The sequence below is a fragment of the Manacus candei genome, unplaced genomic scaffold (genome assembly GCF_025592945.1).
Source record: "Manacus candei isolate 608988 ecotype Guabito, Panama unplaced genomic scaffold, ASM2559294v1 h1tg000060l, whole genome shotgun sequence".
Classification (NCBI taxonomy): Eukaryota; Metazoa; Chordata; class Aves; order Passeriformes; family Pipridae; genus Manacus; species Manacus candei.
The window spans coordinates 6,495,711-6,520,781 of record NW_026138108.1 but is presented as its reverse complement, the minus strand read 5'-3'; the positions used below and the strand labels follow the sequence as shown (position 1 = coordinate 6,520,781).

At 40.8% G+C, this 25,071-nt stretch overlaps 2 protein-coding genes across 5 annotated transcripts in view; both read left to right on the top strand.

Annotated features, from left to right (window-relative positions):
- LOC127478513 (ferritin light chain-like) overlaps positions 1-19,279 on the top strand; it is a 136,443-nt gene extending 117,164 nt beyond the window's left edge. Inside the window, exon 4 of the transcript XR_007907248.1 lies at positions 19,270-19,279. The gene's annotated coding sequence lies outside the window, so the exon portion shown is untranslated. The remainder of the gene's footprint in view (positions 1-19,269) is intronic.
- Positions 1-25,071, top strand: part of KCNC1 (potassium voltage-gated channel subfamily C member 1) — a 127,403-nt gene that overhangs the window by 86,062 nt on the left and 16,270 nt on the right. The window contains exons 2-4 of one of the 4 annotated variants that reach the window (XM_051804328.1): positions 2,126-3,059; positions 19,371-19,559; positions 22,347-23,503. In XM_051804328.1, coding sequence (XP_051660288.1) covers positions 2,126-3,059; positions 19,371-19,559; positions 22,347-22,411 — 1,188 coding nt within the window. In that variant the 3' untranslated portion in view covers positions 22,412-23,503. Of the gene's footprint in view, positions 1-2,125; positions 3,060-19,370; positions 19,560-21,528; positions 23,504-25,071 lie in introns of those variants that run through there. The other 3 variants (XM_051804327.1, XM_051804326.1, XM_051804329.1) reach the window with 3 other exon arrangements.

Below are 25,071 nucleotides of genomic sequence, written 5' to 3'. Positions count from 1 at the left end.
GATCTCCAGCCTTGGAGATACTCAGACCTGGACCAGGCAAGAGCGTCCTGATCCAAATTTGAAGTTGTACCAAACAACCTCCAGAGGGCCCTTCCAACCTAAATAGTCTTGTGATTTCATTCTCTTCCAGTTTCTCTGTATTCTATTAAATGGTTCTCCTCAAACTATGGCAAATCCATGCTTTTGACTTTGTTTGCTAATACAGAAGGCCAAGTGTAATTCTGCACTAGGTCTACCCAGGAAAACAGACAGAAGGAACTTCCTGATTGCAGGAATGCTTAGGCAGATTGAAGCATAGGTTATTTTTATCAGGTCTGTTCCTTTGGCAGCAATTTTGGTTAGATTGTTGCAGTGCATTCACTGGCAACAAACAATTAGAAGAAACTAGTCCTTTTTAACCACTATTCCAGCTAAGCCGCTGAAAAGGGGACACTATGAATAACAGGACATTAGAAGATTACTTGAATAATATTTTAATTATCACAGTTGCTTATGCTCATGAAGACAGTGAAATATATGATATCTCTTGTCAAGGTGACACACAAAACAAACAAGAAAATAACAGATGCAGGGAATGAAATGGGAAAAGGCATTACCATTACCGTTCCACTCCAACACAAAAATAGACTTAGATATATGCAAATTACTTAATTGATTAAAGGAGGATGGAGCAGAGGAACTGTAGTCACCTGTGAATTTTGGCCTAGTTGTACTGACTGTACCCTTCAATTATTGTGGAATACAACAAAGAGATCTCCTTTAGGCTGAGGAAAGACTACAAAAAGCTGAGAAAGCTGGAGTTGTTCAACCTGGAGAAGAGAAGGCTCCAGAGAGACTTTATTGCAGCCTGTCAATAAGGGGAATTGTAAGAAAGGGGGCTTATAAGAAAGATGGGGACAGACTTTTTAGTAGGGCCTGTTGTTATAGGACCAGGGGTAATGGTTTTAGACTGAAAGAGAGAAGATTCATACTAGATGTAAGGAAGAGGGTTTTTTACAATGAAGGTGGTGAAACACAAGCACAGGTTGCCTAGAGAGGTGGAAGATGCCCCCTCCTTGAACACATTCAAGGCCAGGCTGGATGGGGCTCTGTGCAAACTGGTCTAGTTGAAGATGTCGCTGCTCACGGCAGGAGGGTTAGACTAGACCATTTTTAAAGGTTCCTTCCAATACAAACCATTCTATGATTCTCTGAAAAGCAGGAACTGAAACAGAAGAAAATGCTCATAAGATAACCACTCATTGACTTTGGGGGCTGCTACCACCTTCACTGTAACTTGATGAACCAAATTGTAATCCAGCATCCTTCAAAATAAGGATTCATGTAGTTCTGATACAAGTCTCATCTTGTGATGAGAATCTCTTCAAGAAAACCATGTCTGGTAAAAGCCAACAGATCCATCTCCTTTGGGATCAGCTGACAGGCTTACCTGAAACCTCTTTCTCACCCAAAACCTCTTTCTTACCCTCCCTGTCCCCCTCTCCCAAAAGATCTGGAGAAGGGAACTGAGAAAAGAGGTGTTTACTTTGGGAAAGATCAGTTTGGTATGTGACTGTTCTCAACCTGCCCCTAGGACTTGGCAAGAAAGTCTAATGATGCCAAACAGGGCTCTACTCCTTGCTGTAGAGACCACTTGAGACTGCCCCTAGTATTTACTAGCCCCTTGCTGAGATCTGAAATACCACGACTGACACTCAGCTGGGAAGAGGAGGCAGCCACTGACACAATGCTGCAAAAGGTCTTGCATGGCAATTGTCCCAGAAGCTGTGCTCTGTCTTTAAGACAAGGAAGTAAGAGAAGACCAAGTTCAGGAAAGTAGAATTTCAATGTGTTCTTAACCTTAAATCCCAAACAAAGCTCTAAGATTGAAATGCTTGCTTCAAGTTACACTCACAGTAAGGTGCTATCTGTATAGGAATGGATTTTAGCATGTACTTATGTACTTCTCTCCCTCCCAGTTTGAATGTTAGGCTGTCTTTCTAGGTGAGCCTTGGCATCTTAAGCCCACAGGCTTGGCCTTATCTTTAGTTTTAATACAGCCCACGAATATCCCTAATGTTTCAGAATCAAAGCCCCTGTACTAAACCTACTGTTTAACGTTTCTCTCATATCTTTCTTTCCACAGTATGTGGCATTTGCCTCCTTGTTCTTCATTCTGGTCTCCATCACCACCTTCTGCCTCGAGACCCATGAGAGATTTAACCCCATTGTGAACAAGACAGAAACTGAATTCATCGGGAATGACACCCAGGTGCGGCACTACAGGGAAGCAGAGACTGAAGCCTTTCTCACCTACATCGAAGGTGTCTGTGTGGTCTGGTTTACATTTGAGTTCTTGATGAGAGTCACTTTCTGCCCAAACAAGGTGGAATTTATCAAAAACTCTTTGAACATCATTGACTTTGTGGCCATACTGCCTTTCTATCTAGAGGTTGGACTCAGTGGCCTGTCTTCCAAAGCTGCTAAGGATGTCCTGGGCTTCCTCCGCGTAGTCCGTTTCGTGCGAATCCTGCGAATTTTCAAGCTGACCCGCCACTTCGTTGGGTTGCGGGTCTTGGGACACACCCTCCGTGCCAGCACAAATGAATTCTTGCTGCTCATCATATTTTTGGCATTGGGCGTCTTAATCTTTGCCACGATGATCTATTATGCCGAGAGAATAGGTGCTAAACCAAATGACCCTAGTGCCAGTGAACACACACACTTTAAAAATATCCCCATCGGCTTTTGGTGGGCTGTTGTCACCATGACGACCCTGGGCTACGGAGACATGTATCCTCAGACTTGGTCAGGCATGCTGGTGGGGGCCCTCTGTGCTCTCGCTGGTGTGCTGACCATTGCCATGCCTGTCCCTGTCATTGTGAACAATTTCGGAATGTATTACTCCTTAGCTATGGCTAAGCAGAAGCTACCAAAGAAAAAAAAGAAGCATATCCCGAGGCCACCCCAGCTGGGATCCCCCAATTATTGTAAATCTGTCGTAAACTCTCCACACCACAGTACTCAGAGCGACACTTGCCCACTGGCCCAAGAAGAAATTTTAGAAATTAACAGAGCAGGTAGGAAACCTCTTAGAGGAATGTCCATCTGACCGTTAACCTCCATCCTGCGTAGTGATTTAAGATTCAGCCAGACTGCTTTCTTAGAGCAATGGGTAGCACATTTATCCATTCTAGTCCCACCATCACACAATGAATAATATGTGTGAAGTCTAGGTTGCAGGGACAAATGGTACAGTGGAGGCTGATCAGCAAAACTAAAGATGAGAGCACGCTCTAGGAGCCCAAACTTTGGTCCTGGTTAAGGGCATACAAGTCTCAAGATATTTTGAAAAGCTGTTACATCTAGTGGAAGAATTTTGAGAGTTCTACAGCTGTGTTGCTGGACTGTAATGCATTTCAGAGGCTCCTGAGAGCTGAATGCTTCATAGAGCAGAGTAGGAGCCAAGTACTCAGCAATTACAGAGTTTCCTGACAAAACAGGGCTGGAATTCGAAACAGCCAGATGCTTTCTCATTTGTTCCCATTTGGGATCTTTCAGCTGTTTTAAATGGCAGATATTGTACATCTCATTACAGAAACTAGGTGCCTAGTAAGTTGAAGGGACAACTATACCATCATGCATATTCATGAGACAATCCCGTCTCTTTCTGATGATTAACTGCAAAGTAGAACAACAGCTCAAATTCTTGACACTAATGCAAAATGACTCACTGAGACAAGACTAGACGTAAGGATGTTTATTCCATGGCATGCAAATCAAGCTATTCTATAATATTCCACTAGAATTTAGCATTTAGAACTATGAAGAATTTTGAACCACATTTCCTAAAACATGCTCCTTTTGCAAGTGTGGGTTGGTGAGTTACAGCTCTTTCAACCTTCTAGCAGCAAAGGCCAACTGGAAAAGGTCTGACTGGTCATTACTGGCTGGTTTGGCCCAAACAGTAATCGCCTCATGATATGGTATTCTTATTTTTAATTATACTGATTCATGTTAGCAATAGGTGAAATCAGAGTAAAATTAACCATACTAATTCTACTGGGAGGGGGGAGGGAAATGGAAAAAATACTAGTCACCATGGAATATATTATAATATCCCATGGCTAGTGGTTAATTATGGGAATATCTCAGTTTTATGAGACTCCTCCTATAGCACACAAAATTACGGGGCTCCGATTTGATTATTTAAACCCCATAATCTACCTCTACCCATGGAATACCACTATTTATTCTATGGCGTAATTTGAAAGTAGATAACCATGTTGAAAAAAAAAGCCAACTTCATTTTTGGCAGATGTTCCAGCCAAGTAGACATCCTTCAGCCTATTCAGAACATCCCCTGTGTTGTATTAGACAGAACAGATCGCCAGCCAAATGATCTTAACTGACATGTAGTTCAAACGAGGTGTTTTGAAAGAGTTAGCATATACCTATGATGGTCTTGTGTTATCATTTTTTTGCTTTGAAGAAAATTCTAATTTGTTACTCATTGTGAGTGAGGTATTCTCTCGTCATCTCATAGCCATGCATGTTGATGTCATTGTGAGAAGCACAAAGAAAGTGAGACTTTCCTTTGTGTGTGACTTCACCAATGCCAATGCTAATTTTGGAGGGGAAGAGCTGGTGGGAATCTTTCTCTTCTTTTCTATTCTCTTTTCTCTTCTTTTGTTATTTCTTTTCCCTTTTGTGCAACTATGTAAAATCCATTCAGAAGGTTAATAGCTTTCATTTTGTTTTTGTTAAAGGCTATTCCATTGCAACAGGCCAATCACAATTCACGTGACTGATAGACTGTACCAATCGTATCTTTGGCGCCTAAGTGATGGTTTTATCATCCATTCCCCTCAGGTTGCAAATGCTTATCACAACTCATGTCCAAGCAGCAAACTTCCTCATAAGTAGATGTCTTTGTGGCATCACACATGAAGAGGGAAAGAAGGCACAACACTGTTGCGTGTCTCCTACTGTGAGCAATATGCCAACTACCCAATTGTAATTTGCAAGAGATGCCAGACTCTGGAGTACTTTAGCAGTTAGCTACAGAGTGACTGCTCAGAAATCCCTTAAAGTTCCTTCCATTACCTACCTTGGTCCTCTCTGGGAACTAGAGGACTAAGAACTCTACGAGTTCAGTGCAATTCCACACTGGTATCCTGAGAATACGTGTAATATTGGTTCAATGTGGAACTGTTTTGCCACCACCAGGGCTCTAAAATCAGCTGTTACCACAATATCTATGAAGTATTGATAGTAACAGCATCTTATCTATTTCTGCAATAATTAAGAGAGATTATTTTTATATACATATACAAGCATATATATTTTAAGAAGTAACGAAGCACACTTATACTTCAGCTAACAAAATGGTAACACTGTAGCTGGAGATCTGTTTCTGAAAATTGTTATGCACCATTAGCAGCAAAAAATATTGTCTGCATCTTTTAGCTTCCTGATAGGAAAAGGTCTATATGTGTCCAGGAGAAAAATTAAAAATAATAAGTAAGATCAGAACCAAACTGTTAAAACAAGATCTGCATTGCCTTGGATGTTGAGTTTCACTTCTGTAATATGAAGCATTCATAGGCATTGACTTGTTCCTGAAACCACCACCTGCACATTATATGAAAACAGAGACTTGCAAGCAGTGTTTCCCATACTGTAAAATACTTGGATTTGTTAACAGCACCTAACTGTAAACAAAAAGTTAAGATTGCACTAAGAACACAAATGGGTGCCTAACATTTCTAAAATAATGCCTGAGTTGTCCAAGAGATTTCTTGTAATTTTTAACTGTAAAGCTTCAGTGTGACAGTGTCTAGGTCACATAAGATCATGTGATTTGTATCTAATACATTATTTAAAAAAAAAAAAAAAAAGCTGCTTAGCTGTTCAGGTGTAAAGGACATTACATGAAGTTATTAATTCCATATATTATTTGTGGGGGAGTGATTAAACACTTCACAAAACAGGGATGAGTATGAAGTAGTTCCATATATGACTATCTCTCTGTAGCCCTTTCATGCCCCAAGTCAGCAGTTCACATCTGTTCTTGGTCTGTGCACGCAGGGCCAAGGGGGCTCTACATGAGCTCTGCACAGCCACAGCCTGGTGCCTCCTCCCAGGCTAAGGAGCACTTTCCTGGCACAGACATAAAAACAGCAGAACTGTGCCCACAGGCTGCACAGCTGCTTCCAATGATGCTATGGTCATTTGCAGGCAAAGCAAAGATGCTTTGAATTTAAATTCTGTTGAATTAATTTTTTTTATTGTCCCCAACACTCTCAGCAGCTCAGTCCTGAGCTAATCTACACCTGGCAGGAGGGTATCTTTAATTAACAGCACTTGATTTTAACTTGATATAAAGGATGTCAGAGTTTCATTCTACCATACCTTCCTGCAGCAACCATTCCTGCTTTCAATCCTATCTGATCCCACCAATGGGTGGCTGGGAAAGCAGCAGAGGGGAGGAAAGGCACTTCAGAGTAGAGAATAGCAGAGCTACTGCTGCAAGCAGGCCTTCACAAGCAGCACTAAGAAAGTAGAGATTTCCTCTATACAAAACATTGTCTTCAAGGCAGTTTTTACACCCGTAAATCCTTAAGATACTGCTTATATAGTGCCTGGAGGAACTGGGTCTGATGCAAAGCAGCAGATTTCACCTGACCAATCTGACTAAAACTCCTTGACCTGGGGATATCTCAGACTATAGAGGACCATGTGTCCCCTCATTTAACATAAACAACCAAGTTCTACCATCTCCATGTCAAACTATTAACTTTGTCTTATTGAAGTGTTGTTTACAGGCCCTGTTCGAGATCAGGGCTTCATTTTGGCAGCATTTGATGCTTGTCAACCACTATACTACAATCAAATACCCAACAAACTAAGTCAACAGCAAAGAGAAAATGGAAGTAATCTCCAGTATTTTCATTTGACACAGGGCTTAACTTAACTGACCAGTACTACTTGAAAGGTCTGTGACAAGGCTGCTAGTGGAATATAACTAAATAAGCATATAACTAAATCAAGCATAGTCTGCTGTGCTGCAGTGTCTTTTATCTAAAGGCTTCTGAGTATTTTAAACAGTCAGTATCATAACAGAAGTAAAAAAACCCAACAACAAACAAATAAACAAACAAAAAAATCAACCCCCCAAAAAAACCCAAGTGAAACAAAATTTCCTTCAAACAGAAGCAAGACAGAAAAAGACAGTTTCAAGCACTTAAATTTGGCTGATTTCTGTCCCAAACCCCACACCGTCCTACAGATATAAGTAATTTAATTCAGTACATAGTGAAATATTTTAAGGTGCAAGTTTGTAAGAAAACCTCAGAACATGCAAAACAAATAAGGAAAGCTCTCAATTTCATTTTAAAAGTGTTGCTCAGCTCCTCAGTCACTCTGCTGTGAGCTGTCTGCTTACCTGCAGGATGGGTTGACTGCAGGTTACATTTTAAAGTTGTCATTGGATGAAGCAGTGAATGTGATTTTCCAACACTGTAAAAGAAATTTAGAATATGAATGGAATTTATAACTTCATTTGATGCCTACAGTACTGTCTGGTGCCACAGAGCAATGGTCTTAAGAATACATCCATAGTACGTAAGCCCAAGTGATTGATTATTTGGGGTTTGTTCAGAGATCTACCCCAGCCTTTTATTCTTTGTATATATATATATTTATAACACCAGCACACACAGTGTTTATATTGACTTTAATATGGCCAAAATAACAATTTCTGACCTCTTTGATCCCCTCTGCATGCAGCTTCACTTGAGCTATACTCCAAGGATATTGTATCATCATATGAAAATATTGTAGCCTCTTTCACAGTGCATTATTCATTGCATAGCTGTAAAATATGGGGGAAAATTACTAGAATTCAGGCAACTAAGAAGAGAGGGAAAATGTTTGTCATTACTAATACAGACTAGCTTCAGAAAAAAAAATGTGTGGTTGTTTTACTTATCTGCCCCAAACCTAATTTTCAATAACCCACTCCTAGACTATCCCTATGTCTGAATACTAACAGTAAATCCAAGACTATCACTGACAGAGGGAAACTACATAGTTGCAGTGACTCCAATGTACTCCATGGTCAGATGAACTGGAACAAGCTGTGATGTTAGGAACCTATTATTTCAATGCAATTTCCTGAGAGAGAGCTGATCTCCTTTTAAAGAAATAGTGTGCAATTACTCATTCCAGCTTTATCACTTATGCTTTCTGAAGGAGCTGCTCTTTTCTCAGGGCTTCATTTTTCATCCCTTCTGTCACCATAACCTAAATAACCTGTATTCCTTGTGCAACACACCAGTTCTAACGTCAGAAGTGTGCTGAGCTCTGTAATTCTAGTGCCAATGCTCAGTGGGAGCTGGGAACTCTGGCAGTTCTTGTCAGAGGCCCATTATGCTGCCTAACATTTCCCTGTGGTTTGTGAACCTCAGTGGCTTTTATGGATAGCAAAGAATTGTTAAAGCCACAGGTATGTAGTCACTGTGGTGGTCCTTCAAACCACAGGGAAGCAGATCCTCTGATCAAATGTCTTTGAACATTATAAAAAAAATTTCATCTAATTTTAGTGTCATAAAACCTTTGACCCTCTTGTAAGATGAACAGTAGGCAGCAAAGTAACTGCTAAGAGTTTAGGTCTGTTTCAGCTCCAAAAACTCTGATGTTTAAATGTGTTGGACATAAAAAATACAAAAAGGCAGTGGAAATGGTAATAGGGAGGTGTTTTTTCTTTGCTCACTATACTTAGCCTTCCTAGCCTTTAAAAATCCAAAACTCCTCACTTCAAAATAGCAAATGAGGTAATGATTACATCTTGATATCACTGACGATGGAGTCCTTGGGATTTATTGGAGAAAGTGCTAACAGCTCAAAATAAAAGGAATAACACTCAGTTCCTCTTATCTAACTTAAGTTGCATTTGCTTGAGGTCCCCCTTAAACTGGAAGAAGAATCAGGCAGCCTCATGTGGCATTTCTGCAATCTCATACCTGTGGGTCACATGCAAAGCAGAACTTATAAGTAACATAATGTAATACTTTGTTGTGCAATTATTCATCTGTCATTTCCTGTAGGGATACAACTGGTGGGTGTCACTTGTACTCTGGTGCTTGTTTACTTTAGAATTTGAGTAAAAGATAACATCCTCTATACCAAGTAATTTTAAAGCAAAAAGGAGGATTTATGAATTCAAGGACAGTGGTTTGTATTTCCTGATTTTCTCTGGCACTAGGTGAGATGTGAAAAAAAAATTTAAAAATTAGAAAATCTTCCCACACAGACCCTGTGGGCCAGAGCCAGGGCTGAATGTGTGGGGAGACAGGAATACACTATGCTGAAAAACAATTGCAGAAATAAATAATAAAATTTAAGACTTTTCATGCCTAACTTAATGAGCACGAGACACTTTTGGTCATGGGAAAACACAGATACAAGCAGTGCAGCAAAATAAGGCCAACCTATGCCAATCCTCCAGCACAAAGCAGATGTAAATATGGTAAATCCTCTTTCTCAAGCACATGCCTGCCACTGCAGCTCCCATGCTATCCGGTGCAGAATGCATTCCTGGAACACAAAAGATGTACTCTTGGCATCTCTTCCTTCTGCTTGACAAGTATGACTGGTGTTTGCAGGACAGATACAAGAAAAGGCACTTCTGTGCAACAAGTACATCTCTGCTGCATTAAAATTAAACAGACTAGATGACTTACCTGTTACTACAAAAGGCCAGGGGCAAAAGAGTGTAGGGTATGAGGTGCCAATTCTGTGCCTAGTCCACTTGCTTATATCCCTCTTAGATTGTACTTGCTGGAAATTTTCTTCAAGCCATTTGGCTACTTGCTTGTCTGTTTATAGGCATAAAGTGAAATAACAAGCAATGTACCATTCCTGCTGTCATTGTTCTTTGTTATCATCCATATTCCATGTCTCAGACACCTTCCATACTGTACAGATCATCATACTGTATTCCTCAGTCAGAGCAGTAATATAAGATTGTAACATGACTCACCTGACTGCATTTTCCTGCAACCTCTACCTGATCTGTCAATAACCCTCTGCACTCTACAGAATATGGTGTTAGTGAGACTCCCAGAAGTTCAGGACAGGTATAAGTGAAACCCCAGAAGGGTCAGGATAAAACTAGGAAGGATCTTCCAGAGCTGTTTGCAATGCAGCATTTCCAGGAGCAACAGTTCTCAGCGCAGCATTAAGCACATATCCAATAATGCCTGTAATAGCAAGATGCACTGGATCTACTTTACTAGAGCTCCTGTAATTCTCTAGCAGTACCAATAGGTAGGCAGCCAACATATTGTCACCTCACTTCAAGAAGTAGTACCTCTCAAGGGTGATATTCTCTGGGAGTGATGTTACTATGTTGGCCAAGTTAGTACTGGGAGAGACGGTCACCACCGTCACTGGAGTGCCTTTCCTGGGGGACACGGCTTCCTGGAGGGACCCAGGTCAACACGGTGGTGAGTAAATGTTGAAGAGGTAGGTTGGGTTGGAAGGATTCTGTGTTCTTCATGTAGCATACCAAATTCTGCTCTCGTGCCAGTGTAAAGTCCATCAGTGTGATATCTACTCAGAAGAGCTTCATAGCAACATTCAAAATATGTAGTAATATAAAAATCAGGAAACTAATAAAGATACCTAGATAAAGATATTTATTTTAATGGCCTTAGAATATTGGGGTAACTAAAACTGAGTTGTTATGTAGGAATCTTAATTCTTTTACATGTTCTTCACATTTTCTCTCTTTTTTCTCTTTCTCTCTTTCGCTCTGTTTGTTAACATTTACTTGTTATTATTGTACGTTGCTTGCGACTTGTGTATGTTACAGAGTGTCACATTTTATTCTGTGAAGTTTTTCTCCAATTCCCATCAACCTGAGCTCCATGTTGGGCAGCCGAGGAGATTACAATACAGTTCTTTAATGCAAAGAACAAGGAATGTCACAGACTATAGGTAACTTCACTGAGCTTGTGACACAAAACCTGATGCGAGGTATTAATGCAAAGAGTAAGTACTTGGTATGAAAATAGAGCTACTTAGTTAAATTACTTTCTTTTTTTTTCAGATAGTCTGCATGAGAAAAATTAATTTTCATTACTCTCCAGCAGAAAAAGCTCCCAAACCTACCAATTCAGGATTTTTGTCACTGTCATTTTGAAAACCAGTGGTGCCCATGCTGACACATAATTGTTCGTTTTCAAAGGCTTAAACCCATGTTTTCTATGCTGTTCTTCTCTATGCTATACTTCCTTCCATACACTCCAAGTCATAATTTCATAATTTCATCATCCTTTGTCTGTGGTTTAATATATCTTCTCCATAATTCTTTTTCTAATTTAATATAGTTATATCCCTTTCACTCTAAGGACCTGATTTAACAACAACGAAAATAAGCCCCTACCCATGGGATCCACATTTCTTAATCCTGCATGAGGCTCTGGAGCCTATAAAAATTGATTTCTGTAGCCAAAGATGGTTTGGCACAGAAGCATAATTTTTACTTTGCTGAATGATGTACTGAGCAAAGTATTTTGTTTACAATCTCTCCCATTTACCCCCCAAAACTATGTTAAAATAACAATAAAAAATAGCTGATGGGCATTTCTGAACATTTTCTAGAGAGATAGCATGGACTTTATTTCTTACTTTTAATTCTCAGAAAATTTAATATTAACTCAGAAATCACTATAGCCATGTACCAACTCAAGAAAAGCATATTTTTCTCAGTGTGAAGTTCCTTTACTATCTGATTTGTTATTATGCTCTGACCCTCTCTTAAATCAGTGAAGAAGCACAGCAGAGTTTAGATGGAGTCTATCATAAAATTGAGTGATTTAGAGTGATGCAATTGATGATTGGCCAATGAATATTAATGGGCAGCAAATACTACCTAGGCAACTAAAACAGAAACAACTTGCTAACAGGAGTGAAATTTGAATTAAAGAGACTCAAGAGAGTTGGGAATTTAACTGTAAATATTTCCTTTCCAAGCAACATCTCAGAGAGAAATCACTGAATCACAGAATCATGTAGGTTGGAAAAGACCTTCAATATCATCAAATCCAACCATCAGCCCAACACTGCCAAGTCCACCACTAAACTATGGCCCTCAGTGCCACATCTACATGGCTTTTAAATATCACCAGGGATGGAGATTCATCTACTTCCCTGGACAGCCTGTTTCAATACTGGACAACCCTTTTGGTGAAGAAATATTTCCCAATATCTAACCTAAATCTCCCCTGGCACACACTTGAGGCCTTTTCCTTGTGTCCTATTGCTTGTTGATTGTTACCTGTCTACAACCTGCTTTCGGGTGTTTTTAGATATTAACAAGGCCTCCTCTGAGCCTCCTTTTCTCCAGGCTAAACACCCTCAGCTCCCTCAGCTGCTTCTCACCAGATCTGTGCTCCAGACCCTTCCCCAGCTTTGTTGTCCTTCTCTGGACACACTTCAGCACCTCAATGTCTTTGTTGTCGTGAGGGGCCCAGAACTGGGCACAGGACTCAAGGTGTGGCCTCACCAGTGCTGAGTACAAGTGGTCCTGCTGGCCACACTATTCCTGATACAAGCCAAGATGCCATTGGTCTTCTTGGCCACCTGGGCACACTGGTGGCTCATGTTCAGCCAGCTGTCAACCAGCATCCCCAGGTCCTTTTTCACCAGGCAGCTTTCCAGTCACTCTTCCTGCAGCCTGTGGCACTGCCTGGGGTTGTTGTGACCCAAGGGCAGGACCCAGCAGGCCTTGTTGAACCTCATCCAATTGGCCTTGGCCCATCAATCCAGCCTGTCCAGATCCCTCTGCAGAGTCATCCTACCCTCCAGCAGATCAGCACTTCAGTTTGATGTTGTCTGCAGACTAACTGAGGATGCCCTTGGTCCCTCATCCAGATCATTGATAAAGATATTGAACAGGACTGGCCCCAACACTGAGCGCTGGTAAACACCACCAGTGACCAGCCACCAACTGGATATAACTCCATTAACCACCACTTTCTGGGCCAGGCCATTCAGCTAGATTTTTACCCAGCAAAGACTGCACCTGTCCAAGTCACGAGCAGCCAGTTTCTCTAGGAGAACACTGTGGAAAACCTCTGCCTCCTCCACTAAGTGAGTCACCTTGTCATAGAAGGAGATGAGGTTGGTCAATCAGTATCTACCCTTCCTAAGCCCATACTGGCTCAGCCTGATCCCCTGGTTGTCTTGCACGTGCCACAACATGATGGCACTCAGGGATGATCTGCTCCATGACCTTCCTGGGCACTGAGGTCAGGCTGACAGGCCTGTAATTCCCCGGATCTTTCTTCTGGCCATTCTTATAGTTAGGAATCACATTTTACAACTTCTAGTGAGCCAGGACTGATGACAAATGATGGAAAGTGGGCCAGTGAGCACTTCCATGAGCTCCCTCAGTACCCTTGGTTGGATCCCACACAGCCCCACAGACTTGTGTGAGTCTAAGTAGTGTACCATTTCCCCTTGCAATATGGGGGCTTCATTCTACTCCGTCTTCCAGCTCACGGACTGGTACTCGGAGAACAACTGGTCTTACTATTAAAGACTGAGGCAAAGGCAGCATTATGTAGCTCATCCTTTGTCACTATGTTTCTCCCCCCACCTAATAAAGGAGTCTCCTTAGCCTTTCTTTTGTTGCTAGTGTATTTATAGGAAATATTTTTTATTGTCTTTTATGGCACTGGCCAGATTAAGTTCTAGTTGGGCTTTTGCCCTTCTATTTTTCTCCCTGCACAACCTCACAACATCCCTGTAGTCCTCCTGAGCTGCCTGCCCCTTCTTCCAAAGGTGATAAACTCACATTTCTTTCCTGAGTTCCAGCCAAAGCTCTCTGTTCAGCCAGGTTGGTCTTCTTTCACCAGCTCCTCTCTTGGCACTTGGGGACAGCCTGCTCCTGCACCTTTAGGATTTCCTTAATGACTTCTTTGCCCTTCAGGATTGCCTGCCAAGGCACTCAGTCAACCAGTCTCCTAAACAGGCCAAAGTCTGGTGCTGTAAGTCCAAGGTAGCACCAGGTCAGCACCAAGTTCTGCTGACCCTCCTTCTTACTCTCCAAGAATCAAAAACTCTTATCATTTTGTGACTGCTATGCCCAAGATGGCCTCCAACCATCACATCACCCACAAGTTTTTCTCTGTTCACAAACAACAGGTCCAGTGGGGTAACTTCCCTAGTTGGCTGACTAGGAAGGTGAAATCTAGGGATATAAAGTCAATGGATATTTTCAGATGACAAGCAGCTCTTAACTTCTCCACAAATCAAAGTTAAATATCTTTAAATACTTGGATTCCTACTCAAACTTCATAATGGCTTAGCACAAGAGGTATTAGGCAAAAGTGATGCTGCAAAACTAGGATGCAAAAAGAAATGTAAAATCCTTGCTTTTTTTTTTTTTTTTTTAGAATAAAGGCATATGAAAAATCTGTTCTTCAGCAGCCTCAGTGCTGCTCAACTTCCCACTTCCAGCTAATAGGCTTGTAGCTAAGAAAAGCTAGAGCACACCTCTGCTCCTATAGCTTTCTGTCACTAGCCCTAGAGCCAGGGAAAGCCATCATACCAAAAAGAATTTCCCATTGCCAGCATAATATGACACAGTACCAGCCCTTTTACACCACCAGAAAGCGTGAGAGGACTGAAAAACAGAAGAGTAATTAACTCAGTGGACAACATACCAATTCTTTCTTTAGAGATCCAGTTGGATTAAAGGTCTCTGTTGTTAGGGACCTTGTGGAGATCCTTCTTCATAAGACATTTCAGGCAGCTACTGTGTGTGCTAGGGTTAGCAACAGGTTTAAAACGAGCAAATGAAAATGACCCTCAAGTTCTGAATGAGAGCCAAAGGACACTCTCAACTGATCAGGAGTGGCACTAGCCACAGACAGTAATCCTAGGTTTGGGATCAGGACTATAAGAGCACAGCTGAGATCTAGACAAGCTTAATTTTTAGGTGTACATGGAGTTGTGGTGTGGAACGTAACTTTACTCAGACGAGGTTTCCCCAGTAGCAACATCTTCATCTCTCAAGCAACTTACCTTCTCAGTTCTGGCCCTTCTTTGCATTCAGTTGCTCCTGCCTCCTTCCTGCCAGTCAACCCCTTACCTTTTAACAGGGCTGCAGAGCCCTGAAGTCACTTGAGCCTTTGTGGAATGGCAAATGGCTGCTCAGGGAAGCTGTAGGTACTCAAGCTGTGTCCTTGTCTCTTTCAATCTTTAAACAGGGGTAGTTGGGAGGAAGATAGTCTCTGTTCTTCTGGAGGAGATTGTCAGTGACCTAATGTAACCAAAAAAACAGTACTGTGTCTCTTAATTGCTATGTTTCTGATCTAGGGCTGAGAAGACCTCATCTTCTTTAGCATAATGTGAAAGAATCTGTCACGGCCCATGTAGTCTGACACTGACTCATAGGTAACTATACATGGGTACCATGCTATGAACTGTGGGGTTTCTCTCAGCCCTGTTTCAGTCAAACCTGCAACCCCCAAGAGGAAGCAGTGTGAATTGCGACCATCCCTGGCCCACACCTCATTTCTGAAGGTATCTGAAGTGAGAAGGGTAGACCAGGAACTTGTTTCTTAGCAGCAGTTGGAGAATGGCAGTGTCTGCTTAAGGGAAGAGGACTGGGGTGACTTTCCCAGTGCAAGAGCCATTTCTGTACTAGTGCCACATTTCCAAGCATAGATTGAGGTAATAAGTATATCATTGATACTCTGAACATAAGATGCAGTTCAAATAGCTGGAGATTCAGGGCCAGACCCTAGCTTATAATCAAAACTAGCAACACTGGTAAAGCCACTATGACAGTTTGCAACCAATTGCAAAAAATTTGCAAAAAAACTACAAGAGAGATGAGCCATGCAGCAGCAGGTACCCAGGCAGTCTCTACTGTGCTTCTCCACAATCAGCAAAGTATACTAATGCCAAATCCAGCAGTTCTCCTAAGTTTTGCTTGGAAACACCCAAGGTATTTGGGTGTGCAGACAGATAGAGATAGCAGATGGAGATGGATGAGACAGGAAAAAAAAAAACAAGCAGAAGCCACACTGACAAGGTAGTTGAGAAACAAACTACTCACCTGGGAAATATGCTGACTACTTTCTTTAGCCTCTCAGCCAAATCTCTGCAGGAGAATGTTTAAAGTTGGTGCAGTTAACTAGGTATTCACAGATAGGACAATTAGGGAGATAAGGTGCCAAGCTGAGAGTCAGAAAATTTTGTTGTAAATAACCTCTTACATAGCAGTAGGTAAGTCACTTCACTATATGGTAGTTTTACCCATCTGTAAAACAGAGGTGATAATATTGACTTTCTTCATGGAACAGAACCTAAAGAACAAAAAATGCTGTACAAGCCTAATTCAGATTCAGCTAGGGGGGATGGCAAGACTCGTGTGAATTTGGCAGGCCAGAATGAAGCCTTAGAATCTTTAAGCACCTAGAAGCAGTTGTCATTAGTATAACTAGACTGGTAGCCACCAGACAGCAATCGTTGCAGTAGGTTTGCTTCAACTGGAGTTCTCTCAAAGACAAAGTCAGTCGGAAAAAACAAACATGCAAATGGAAACTTGAGAAATCAAACTAAAATAACATAATTCCATTCAATCTTTATACCTTCTTCCTAAAGTTCAGCTCGTAGATCTGCTAATGAAAACAATGAGGACTTCTCATTGGATTGATGACATCAGAGATGTTTTCTTTATTCCCATAACAGACTAATCACATATTAAATACCAAGTGATTGTTGTGTCCTGTCTCCAGGGAATTAGGTGCTGCAGCCAGTGGTTTGGAACACAGCCACTCTAATTAACACTTACTTATATACACCAGCAATAGATGCAGTCTTCTGTGCTGGCAACTTCTCTACTTCCTAAATATTTAGCCAAATTGTCATTATGGATTAGCATTGTTATCCAGAATGTGAATCCTAAGGCATGGCCCATGCATGTAATGTTCAAGGGACATTAGTAGAATAGTTCAGCAATTTTTCCGCATCTCCAGCTACTCTGTTCTCTTCCTCTTGAATAGAAATAAAATAACAAAGCTGTGGATTTTTAACAAGCATAGAGAAAAATTCATCAATGTGAAGGGACCCTGAGGGGGCTGCAAGAGCAAGTTCCAGCTCAAGTTGCTAGAGATTTATAATGCAATTTAAGAAATTAATTCAAAGAAGGTCAATATTCTTGCCACTCAAGCACAACAGAGCCTGCAAGCTGCTTCCAAAAGGACCAATGGCTGTTACCAGTGAGCAGCCTGACCCACAACCACTCTGCTCAGAAAGGTTTTGAGCTCCTGAAATGGACCAATTCCCCCTGCAGCACTAACAATTTAGTTTGCAAACCTGGGCTCAGGAGTAGCAGTGGGTGTCTCAGAGATTTCAGTGTAGAGCTCTGCTGACACAGCTGCCTCCCTCATTTCAGGATTAGAGCCATGAGCTTGTAGCAGTAGAGGCTTATGAAGCAGCCCAGTTCTTTGCTCATCCCCAAGAGGACTGCGGCTCTCCCCAAACACAGTTAAGTGATTTTTAAATCAACGGCTCAGTACCTGCAATGTCACGGTTACTATGGCAGCTGTACCAAGTTTTTGTGCAGAGTGGTATTAAATAGCAGTGAGTATTATAAACAGAAAGGAATTGCAGCTCAGTGGAACCTCACAACTTTAGAATCATATTGAAATTAGTGTCCACAAGTATTAAAATGCACCTATAGCTTTCGTCTTTTTTTTTTAACGTATTGAGAGACCTAATTATTTCGTTGCTCACAAAACATCACTACCTCCCTCTCTGGGGAAATAACTGGCTGATTCTGCATAGAGGAAAAAAAGAGGCAGAGGTGAGATCTGCAGAAAAGGCTGTTAACGTTGTGACAAGCCAGTGACATTTAAATAGAAGAAAAATAAAGGCATAGAATGCAATTACTAGTGTGTGATATACATGTGTGTGTGTGAGTGTGCGTGTCTGTGTGCGAAGCAACAAATATAACTTGAAAACACTTTTGCCTTCTACTCATGTATGTTGTCCATCAGAAGATCAGAATCATCTCTCCAAACCCTACCTAATGTTTTTTTTTCCCTTGGGCTTGTTTTATTACTTGGCTTCGAAATAATTGAAAAATAAATGAAAGTATTATGTAGCACTCAGAACAAGCTAGTATGTGAATCTAGAAGTGGCACTGAAATTAAGTCTATCTGTTAAGTTTGTCTTTCCTTAAAGACTTGCAGAATCACCCATTGCCTTACAGTGTCTAGGTAATAAGCATTGTGCAACCGAGGTGTAGGATGCTGCCAGTACCACTCAGTTAACATATCTCAGCATTTGTGAAGCTTCAGAAAGCACATTTTGACTGTTTTTCCTCCCTTCAACCAAAATACTCATATCGAGCTGTGCCATATTTCGAGTATATTCTCAATACACTAATTTGCACTTTAAAGCCCTAAAACAAATACTCCACTAAACAGCACTTTGTGTTATAAATGTAAAATCAGTCACACAGAGAAAACATATGATTCTCAGTCTATCCTCATGGGAATGCGTGGAGCAAGGTGGGAAAATCTGACAACTCATTTTTATCACTTACAGCCAAGAGTAAATTTTACTCTATCTAGTTTCCAAATTCATGGCCTGCTGTAGTGTTTTCTGTATGTAGTGTCCTGTGCTGGCATTGCAAATACTGTACGTGTTTCAGAGGAGAACATCAGAAAATGGATTGTTTTTTCTTAAATCCACGTTCTGCTGTTGTATTTCCATATGTAACATACTCTGTGTGTCTAAAATGTGTAGAGCCATTCTGCATGACTGATACTGGAAATGCTATAGAACCATCTCGGTAAATTTTGGGGAGGGGAAGAGCAGGAATTTCCCCCTCAGTAATACTGCACACGGGCATAAATCAGCACAAACAGAATATACTCAAATTCTAACACACAACTCACAGTCCACTGCCTCTCCAGAGTTCTGAGTGACAGTAGGCTCCATGACAAACCAGTCATTCATGCACCATCTGACGTCATGCGAAAACATAATCTGATTTCTAACCGCAGTCTTCTGCTCGCAGGACTAGGAACCAATGCACGCCCGTTTCTGAAAGTGCCCCTCTGTGCGGATGTACAGGTGGCTGCTGTTACCCCTAACGTGATCACTTTTTGTTTCTCCTCCCACTTTAACAGACTTTATTTTATTTTGGTGCAGTGCACACGAACGCAGTGTCTAGGACAGATGTGCTACCTTTTATAGTGTCGCTATAGAAGTCTTTAGCTGTGAACCCTTAATTTGCAGCTGGAACTCTAATAAACAGTGCATAGTGTTTCAATAGCCTTCTGCTTATATGTTTGAAGATTCGAAACTGAATGGTGAGGTGGCCAAGGCGGCGCTGGCAAACGAAGACTGTCCCCACATAGACCAGGCTATTACGCCTGATGAGGGCCTGCCCTTTACGCGCTCTGGCACTCGGGAGAGATATGGACCCTGCTTCCTCTTATCAACCGGGGAATATCCCTGCCCGCCTGATGGAGGAATAAGAAAGGGTATGTAGCTGGGGTCCTGTGACCATGTAGTTAGCAACCATTTTAAATAAATAAGAGAAAGTCAGCTGTAGCTGTAGCACGCGATAGTGCGCTTGCTGTAGAGATGCACGTTTGGGCTGGAAACCACCACCTGATGTCTGCATTTGGAGTTTCTAACCTATTTCTTTCAGAAAGAAAAGCCTGAGGAGCTGTAACTACCCCATGCAGCTATGCTAGGCAGTCAAGTCTTCCACCCCAGCTGGTGCAGTAAGCTTTAGTGGAGGATGCTCTACTATGCCCTTAAATTAGCCCGTCCTCTAAGGAGAGACCAATTAACATTTCATAGCAATGAAGGTTTGCCACTTGGAAAGCTCACAAATCTTACCAAACTCTGAGGAGCACAGACTTGGAGGTGGCTGACAGAAGAGATAAAACACAAAAGCAAAACATCCTCAAGAAATGTGAAATGATTATTCAGCTACCTTAACAGAGCACTAAAACAAAGTATTTGGGTATTCATAACTGCTTAGTTCAACAGAGAGAGGAAAGCATGAACATCTGTTGGCACAGGTGTCTTACAATTGGAAAATAATCCATCTAAAATCCTTTCATAAATAAATCATTATTAGTTTCTCAGACTTCTGACAGCTACAAAAATCTCAGAAGTAACTTCATTTTAGTTTGCTAATGGTCAGAATAATCTATTTAGCAACAGAAGTCAAATCATAAGAAAAAACCCTTCCCTTCTTAAAATAGGCTGTTGTGTTTAAATAATGTAAAGTGAGGAAACCATGCAAACCAAAATTAGAGTTACATCTATATGCATCAAAGTTGATAAGGAACAGGAAATTTGGAAAAGAAATTTCTCTCTTCAAATCAGTGTTTACCACTGGTGTACTGTACATAGTATATGATATAGTCAATATTTTAAAACCGCAAAGATTGTATGACGTAACCATACACTGAGTATGGAGTATAGAATTCCCATGTGCCATTTTATGATGGGCAATAGTTATAGTAAATGCCAGTTATAGATAGTGTATGTATTTATAAGTTTAAAGCTCATCATCAACAGATATAGTAGGACCACAAGACTTTCATATGAAAGTATATCCTCTAAAATTTACCTTTGTAGCAAAGCATTTTACTTGATTCTGTATTGGATAAGCATTGGCCGTGTTCATTCAGCCTGGGCGAGTTCAGGTGGTTCCAGTGGATCAGGGGAACACTCCAAATGGCACATCCTTTGGGATGGGGAATGTATGGTTTTCACGATGCACTGCAACCGCCTCTCGTTACTGAATGAAACAGAGGCTGGTTGGCTAAAGAGTAATATACGTCAGCATATTGTTGGCCTGTTTGAAACACGTTGAGAGCATCTTAATTGTTGTTCCAACAGAATTTCATCCATAGTTTGTGCAACTCTCTGTACACTTGCTGAGCTGTTTACGTGCACGTCTGAAAAAGAAGCGGGGGGGGGAGGGAGGGAGGGAAACAATGCATGCAATTTTGGGTTTATTTTTCTTTTTTTTTTTTAATGCTGAGAACAAAGGAGTAGTATCTCTATAGCAACAAAATAAATTCTATGCTGCCTTTTCCCCCTCCTGCCCCCAAAGATGCCAGAAACCTTAATTTTGCCTGAAGTAAAAATGCATGAAGTGGAAGGGAGAAGTATGTGTGAGTGTATGATGGAGACATAGAAAATCCCTCCCACTGACTCTTCTGTTTTTTAGGGTACAACCATGTTGCTGCCTATAGGACCAATTACATAGCCTGACCATCCTTGAGAAATGATGATTTTTTTTTTAAATATATATATTTTAAACTTGTTCCGTATTTCAACGGCCTTCTGAGTCACGTTGCAAGCGATACTACTCTCGGCATGTCTGTGCATGCAGATGCTATTGAACTGGCTACAATGTTGACCTCATTCTTAGTCCATTCTGTCATTGATCCAATGCTGTACTTTGCATTTTTCTTTTAAATGAAGGTTACGAAATGTCACGGAGCCTTAACAGCATAGCTGGCATAAGTGGAAAAGCGATAGGATTATCCTCAGTGTCTGCGCCCTACAGCTCTCCTAGTCCAGTGAGACGTTCTTGGTCTCCCATCCCATCTATTTTGTAGCATGGATCAGTAGCAGAGAATGGTCTAAAAAGCTTTATTTTCAATTAGCCTATGCCATGTTGCATATAGTCCAGGTGACTAAGTCTGAAGATGCAATGTCTCACAGTAGCACCTGCTGGAAACGGTGTTACTACTGATGCTAGGTGACAACACTCCTAAATAGCACTCAGATGACATAGGCAGGCATTGGCGTAGTACTGGTGGGCCATACGTGCTGCATGGTATCAGTACATAGGATGAAGGGTAGATGCACCAGATAGCTTCCTTCCTGGTGCATCCTGCTAGTATGTGCTTATTTTGGCTAATGGTGGATCTACTGGCTCTGTATGGAATGGGTTAGGCATTTAGTCGATGCTGAAACATGCCAACGATGGAAGATTTTGCTTTTCTCAGGATATTTTTGAGCCATAGGAACCCTGCAGGAGTTTGAGCAAACAAGCACAGTAGGATGAAACTTTGCATGGGCACCTATTTTAAGCTGAAAGCAATACTCAGACACACTGTAGAGAGGTCTCAGTCTGGCTGACTGCATGGAAAAAAAAATCCTGTTGAAGAAGAATATGGCTGCCTCTGCATGTAGCTATCTCACCTTTTCCTCCTTCCTTTAAAACTAAGATGCCGAGCTTGATGTGAAAAGCACAGGGAAGAAGCTCAAGTACTGATTGTATTCTTTACATGCAGATCTTTGCAAAGAAAGTCCAGTCATTGCTAAATATATGCCAACAGAGGCAGTCAGAGTGACCTGACAAGGCAAGATGGAGATGAACATTGATGGCTAATAAACATCTGTGTGGAACTGTGCAGGCATAGAAGACCTTCTCATTTGGACAAAGTTAACTCGCTCCATGCAGGTTTTATGGATGATTCTTCATGGTTCTGGAGTTGTACTAGAGATGCAGGCTTTTTCTACGGCCAAAATGTAACAAAACTGTAGAAGATCTTTTTTTTTTTTAATCTATTTTTTTGTTCCATAGCATGAATTGCATGAAGACAAAAAATGAAAATGAAAAAAAAAAACCAACAAAAAACCAAAACAAACAAAAAACCCCAAAACAACACACACGCAAGAAACACTGCAAATGTATGATTAAGAAGAAAAAAAAAAAAAGCAAAGTTATATATTTTCTTTCAAAGCTCTTTACTTTTACATACATTGTTGTAGCCAAAATGTAAAACATTATAAAACTGTACATTTCTTTGCTATGGATCGCTTCTTTTTGTATACAAGATACAGAGTAATGGTTTTAAAAAGTGCAATCAGGCAGTCATCGGTCATATTGACCACGCCTTCACAGTTCATCACACCGACATGGAAATCAAGAACTTTTAATCCAACTAGAAGTGTATAAAAATAAGAAAAACTTTTTCCTGTCTGTTTTTGTTGGCATGCTTGTGACACATGGGACCTTCCTTCGGACCTGACAGTAACAGCTGGGTAATTTTCCAGCTCTGGTTATGTTGTATTTTATTGATGTATAGATCCGTAAAGACCCTTCATAAATTGTTCATATTAAGTAACCAGTATGAATTTTAAACAAAAGAGGTGTTATTTTAAAACTGGGACTTATAGTACAAAATCAGGAAAATACTCAAGTATAAATGGTCTCAAAGTTTAAGAAACAAGACAACAGCATTGTATGCAATTTAGTACTGAGTAAAATGCATGCACAATGTTATGCAAAACAATTCTAGCATGAAAATAAATTTTGTATCATGGTTTCAGTGCCTGCTGTATAGTGTAAAGGGGAATCCTTTTCTGAAGCAATCAGGGGTTTCCAGAGACTTGCTTCTAAAATCTTGAATAAATACAGTGTTCTCAACAGAAATGTAGGAGAAAAGCTTGGTATTGCTTTGGTTCTACAATGCTAATTTTGATTAGTAGATAATAAATGAAGCCTGCAAACACTTGATACAACCGATGTCTAAAGAATTCGCACCATTAGTAATTTTACAAGGGAAGAGTAAAAAACCCTATAATTATCTAGGTATCTTCCTTTTCCCTCCCCAACAATAATAAATGTTTGTCTTTTTAGCTGATTAAATGAATTCAGTTTTTCTTACTTCTTTGGGCCCCGTCCTTCACTTGTTCTTCACTGAGCCACAACAGTCCAGCTGACACAAAACTGAAAGAAATCCAGGTGTCTGAGTTGCACTTGATTTGCCACACAAAACATGCACCAGTAAGAACTGAGAAACACAATGGGATTAAATTTCATTTTAGATGCTACAAATGACAACTATGGACTACATATCAGCAGTGTTCTAGTTGGTTGAGCATTTTTGGTACAGTACTTCTGTGAAGGAAGGATACACACCTTTATCCTCATGTGAGGAACTTCAGAAGAGCTGACAACCTTCTAGGCAAGCCACAGCATCTGCAACTGCTGATGAGATTGGGAACGTAAAGGAATAGTATTCCTACGGTCTGGAGGAAGTAGAGATTAAACGTACAAAAACCCAGAAGAAACACTCATGGCTCTGGTAAGTGCTAAATTATAAACAACAAAATCAACTGCAGCTGGATCTTGTCTTCACAAAATTCTACTCCAAAAGAAAAAACAAGCAAGACCTCAAGTTGTATTTTAGGAATAGAAGAAAGGCTGATAATCTGAATTTGTACATAATTAGAACAGTCCTTTGTAGTCCTTGATAATGTATTATGTACTTGATTTCTACTTCAGTTTCTCCCAAGAACTACTTTTTTCACACTGTTACTATGCTGTCGTTCTCAGAAGATAAATTTCTTACCTCCAGAGGTAGATCCAGGTTCATCCAGGATTTGCCTAATGAACATCTTTTCCTCTTACAATGTATTAAGAATCCAGAAATAGATTTATCTGCCCCATTTTTTTATTTAACACTAGCTCAAGGGCCCAGTGTTTAGGTAGCTCAATTCTGCATTACTATAAGGAATACTAACAATTCAGTCCTGTAAATCCCATGTAGGTCTTCTCCTTCCACTGCACTTTGCATATACCTGAGCCTTAGCTAACAGGTTGGGTACAACTGTCATTCTGTGCTGCTTTTTACATCTACCAGTCCTGTTTTCATCTAGGTACATTTAGGTCCTATCTGCTCATTCTGATTTGAGGTAACCGTGTCTTTTGGAGGACTTTTATAAACCACTCACAAACAGAACAGCACTTACCATCCACTGTCCTTCAGGAGACGCCCTAAAGCTTAAGGTCTGTCTAACCCCAGAGTTCCCCTTGCACAACAGTGGCAGCTCTGACAAACACAGGGAAAGAGGGAGACAAGAAAACTGGAAAATATCAGAAGCTATTGCATTGAATCCACATCATCCCAGATGCTTCACAGTTAAGGAGCTTTTGCTGGGGTATTATTAAAACATTAATTCCTTCAAGCCTGTCCCCTTCCCCGACAGGACATACATATCTTTATTAAA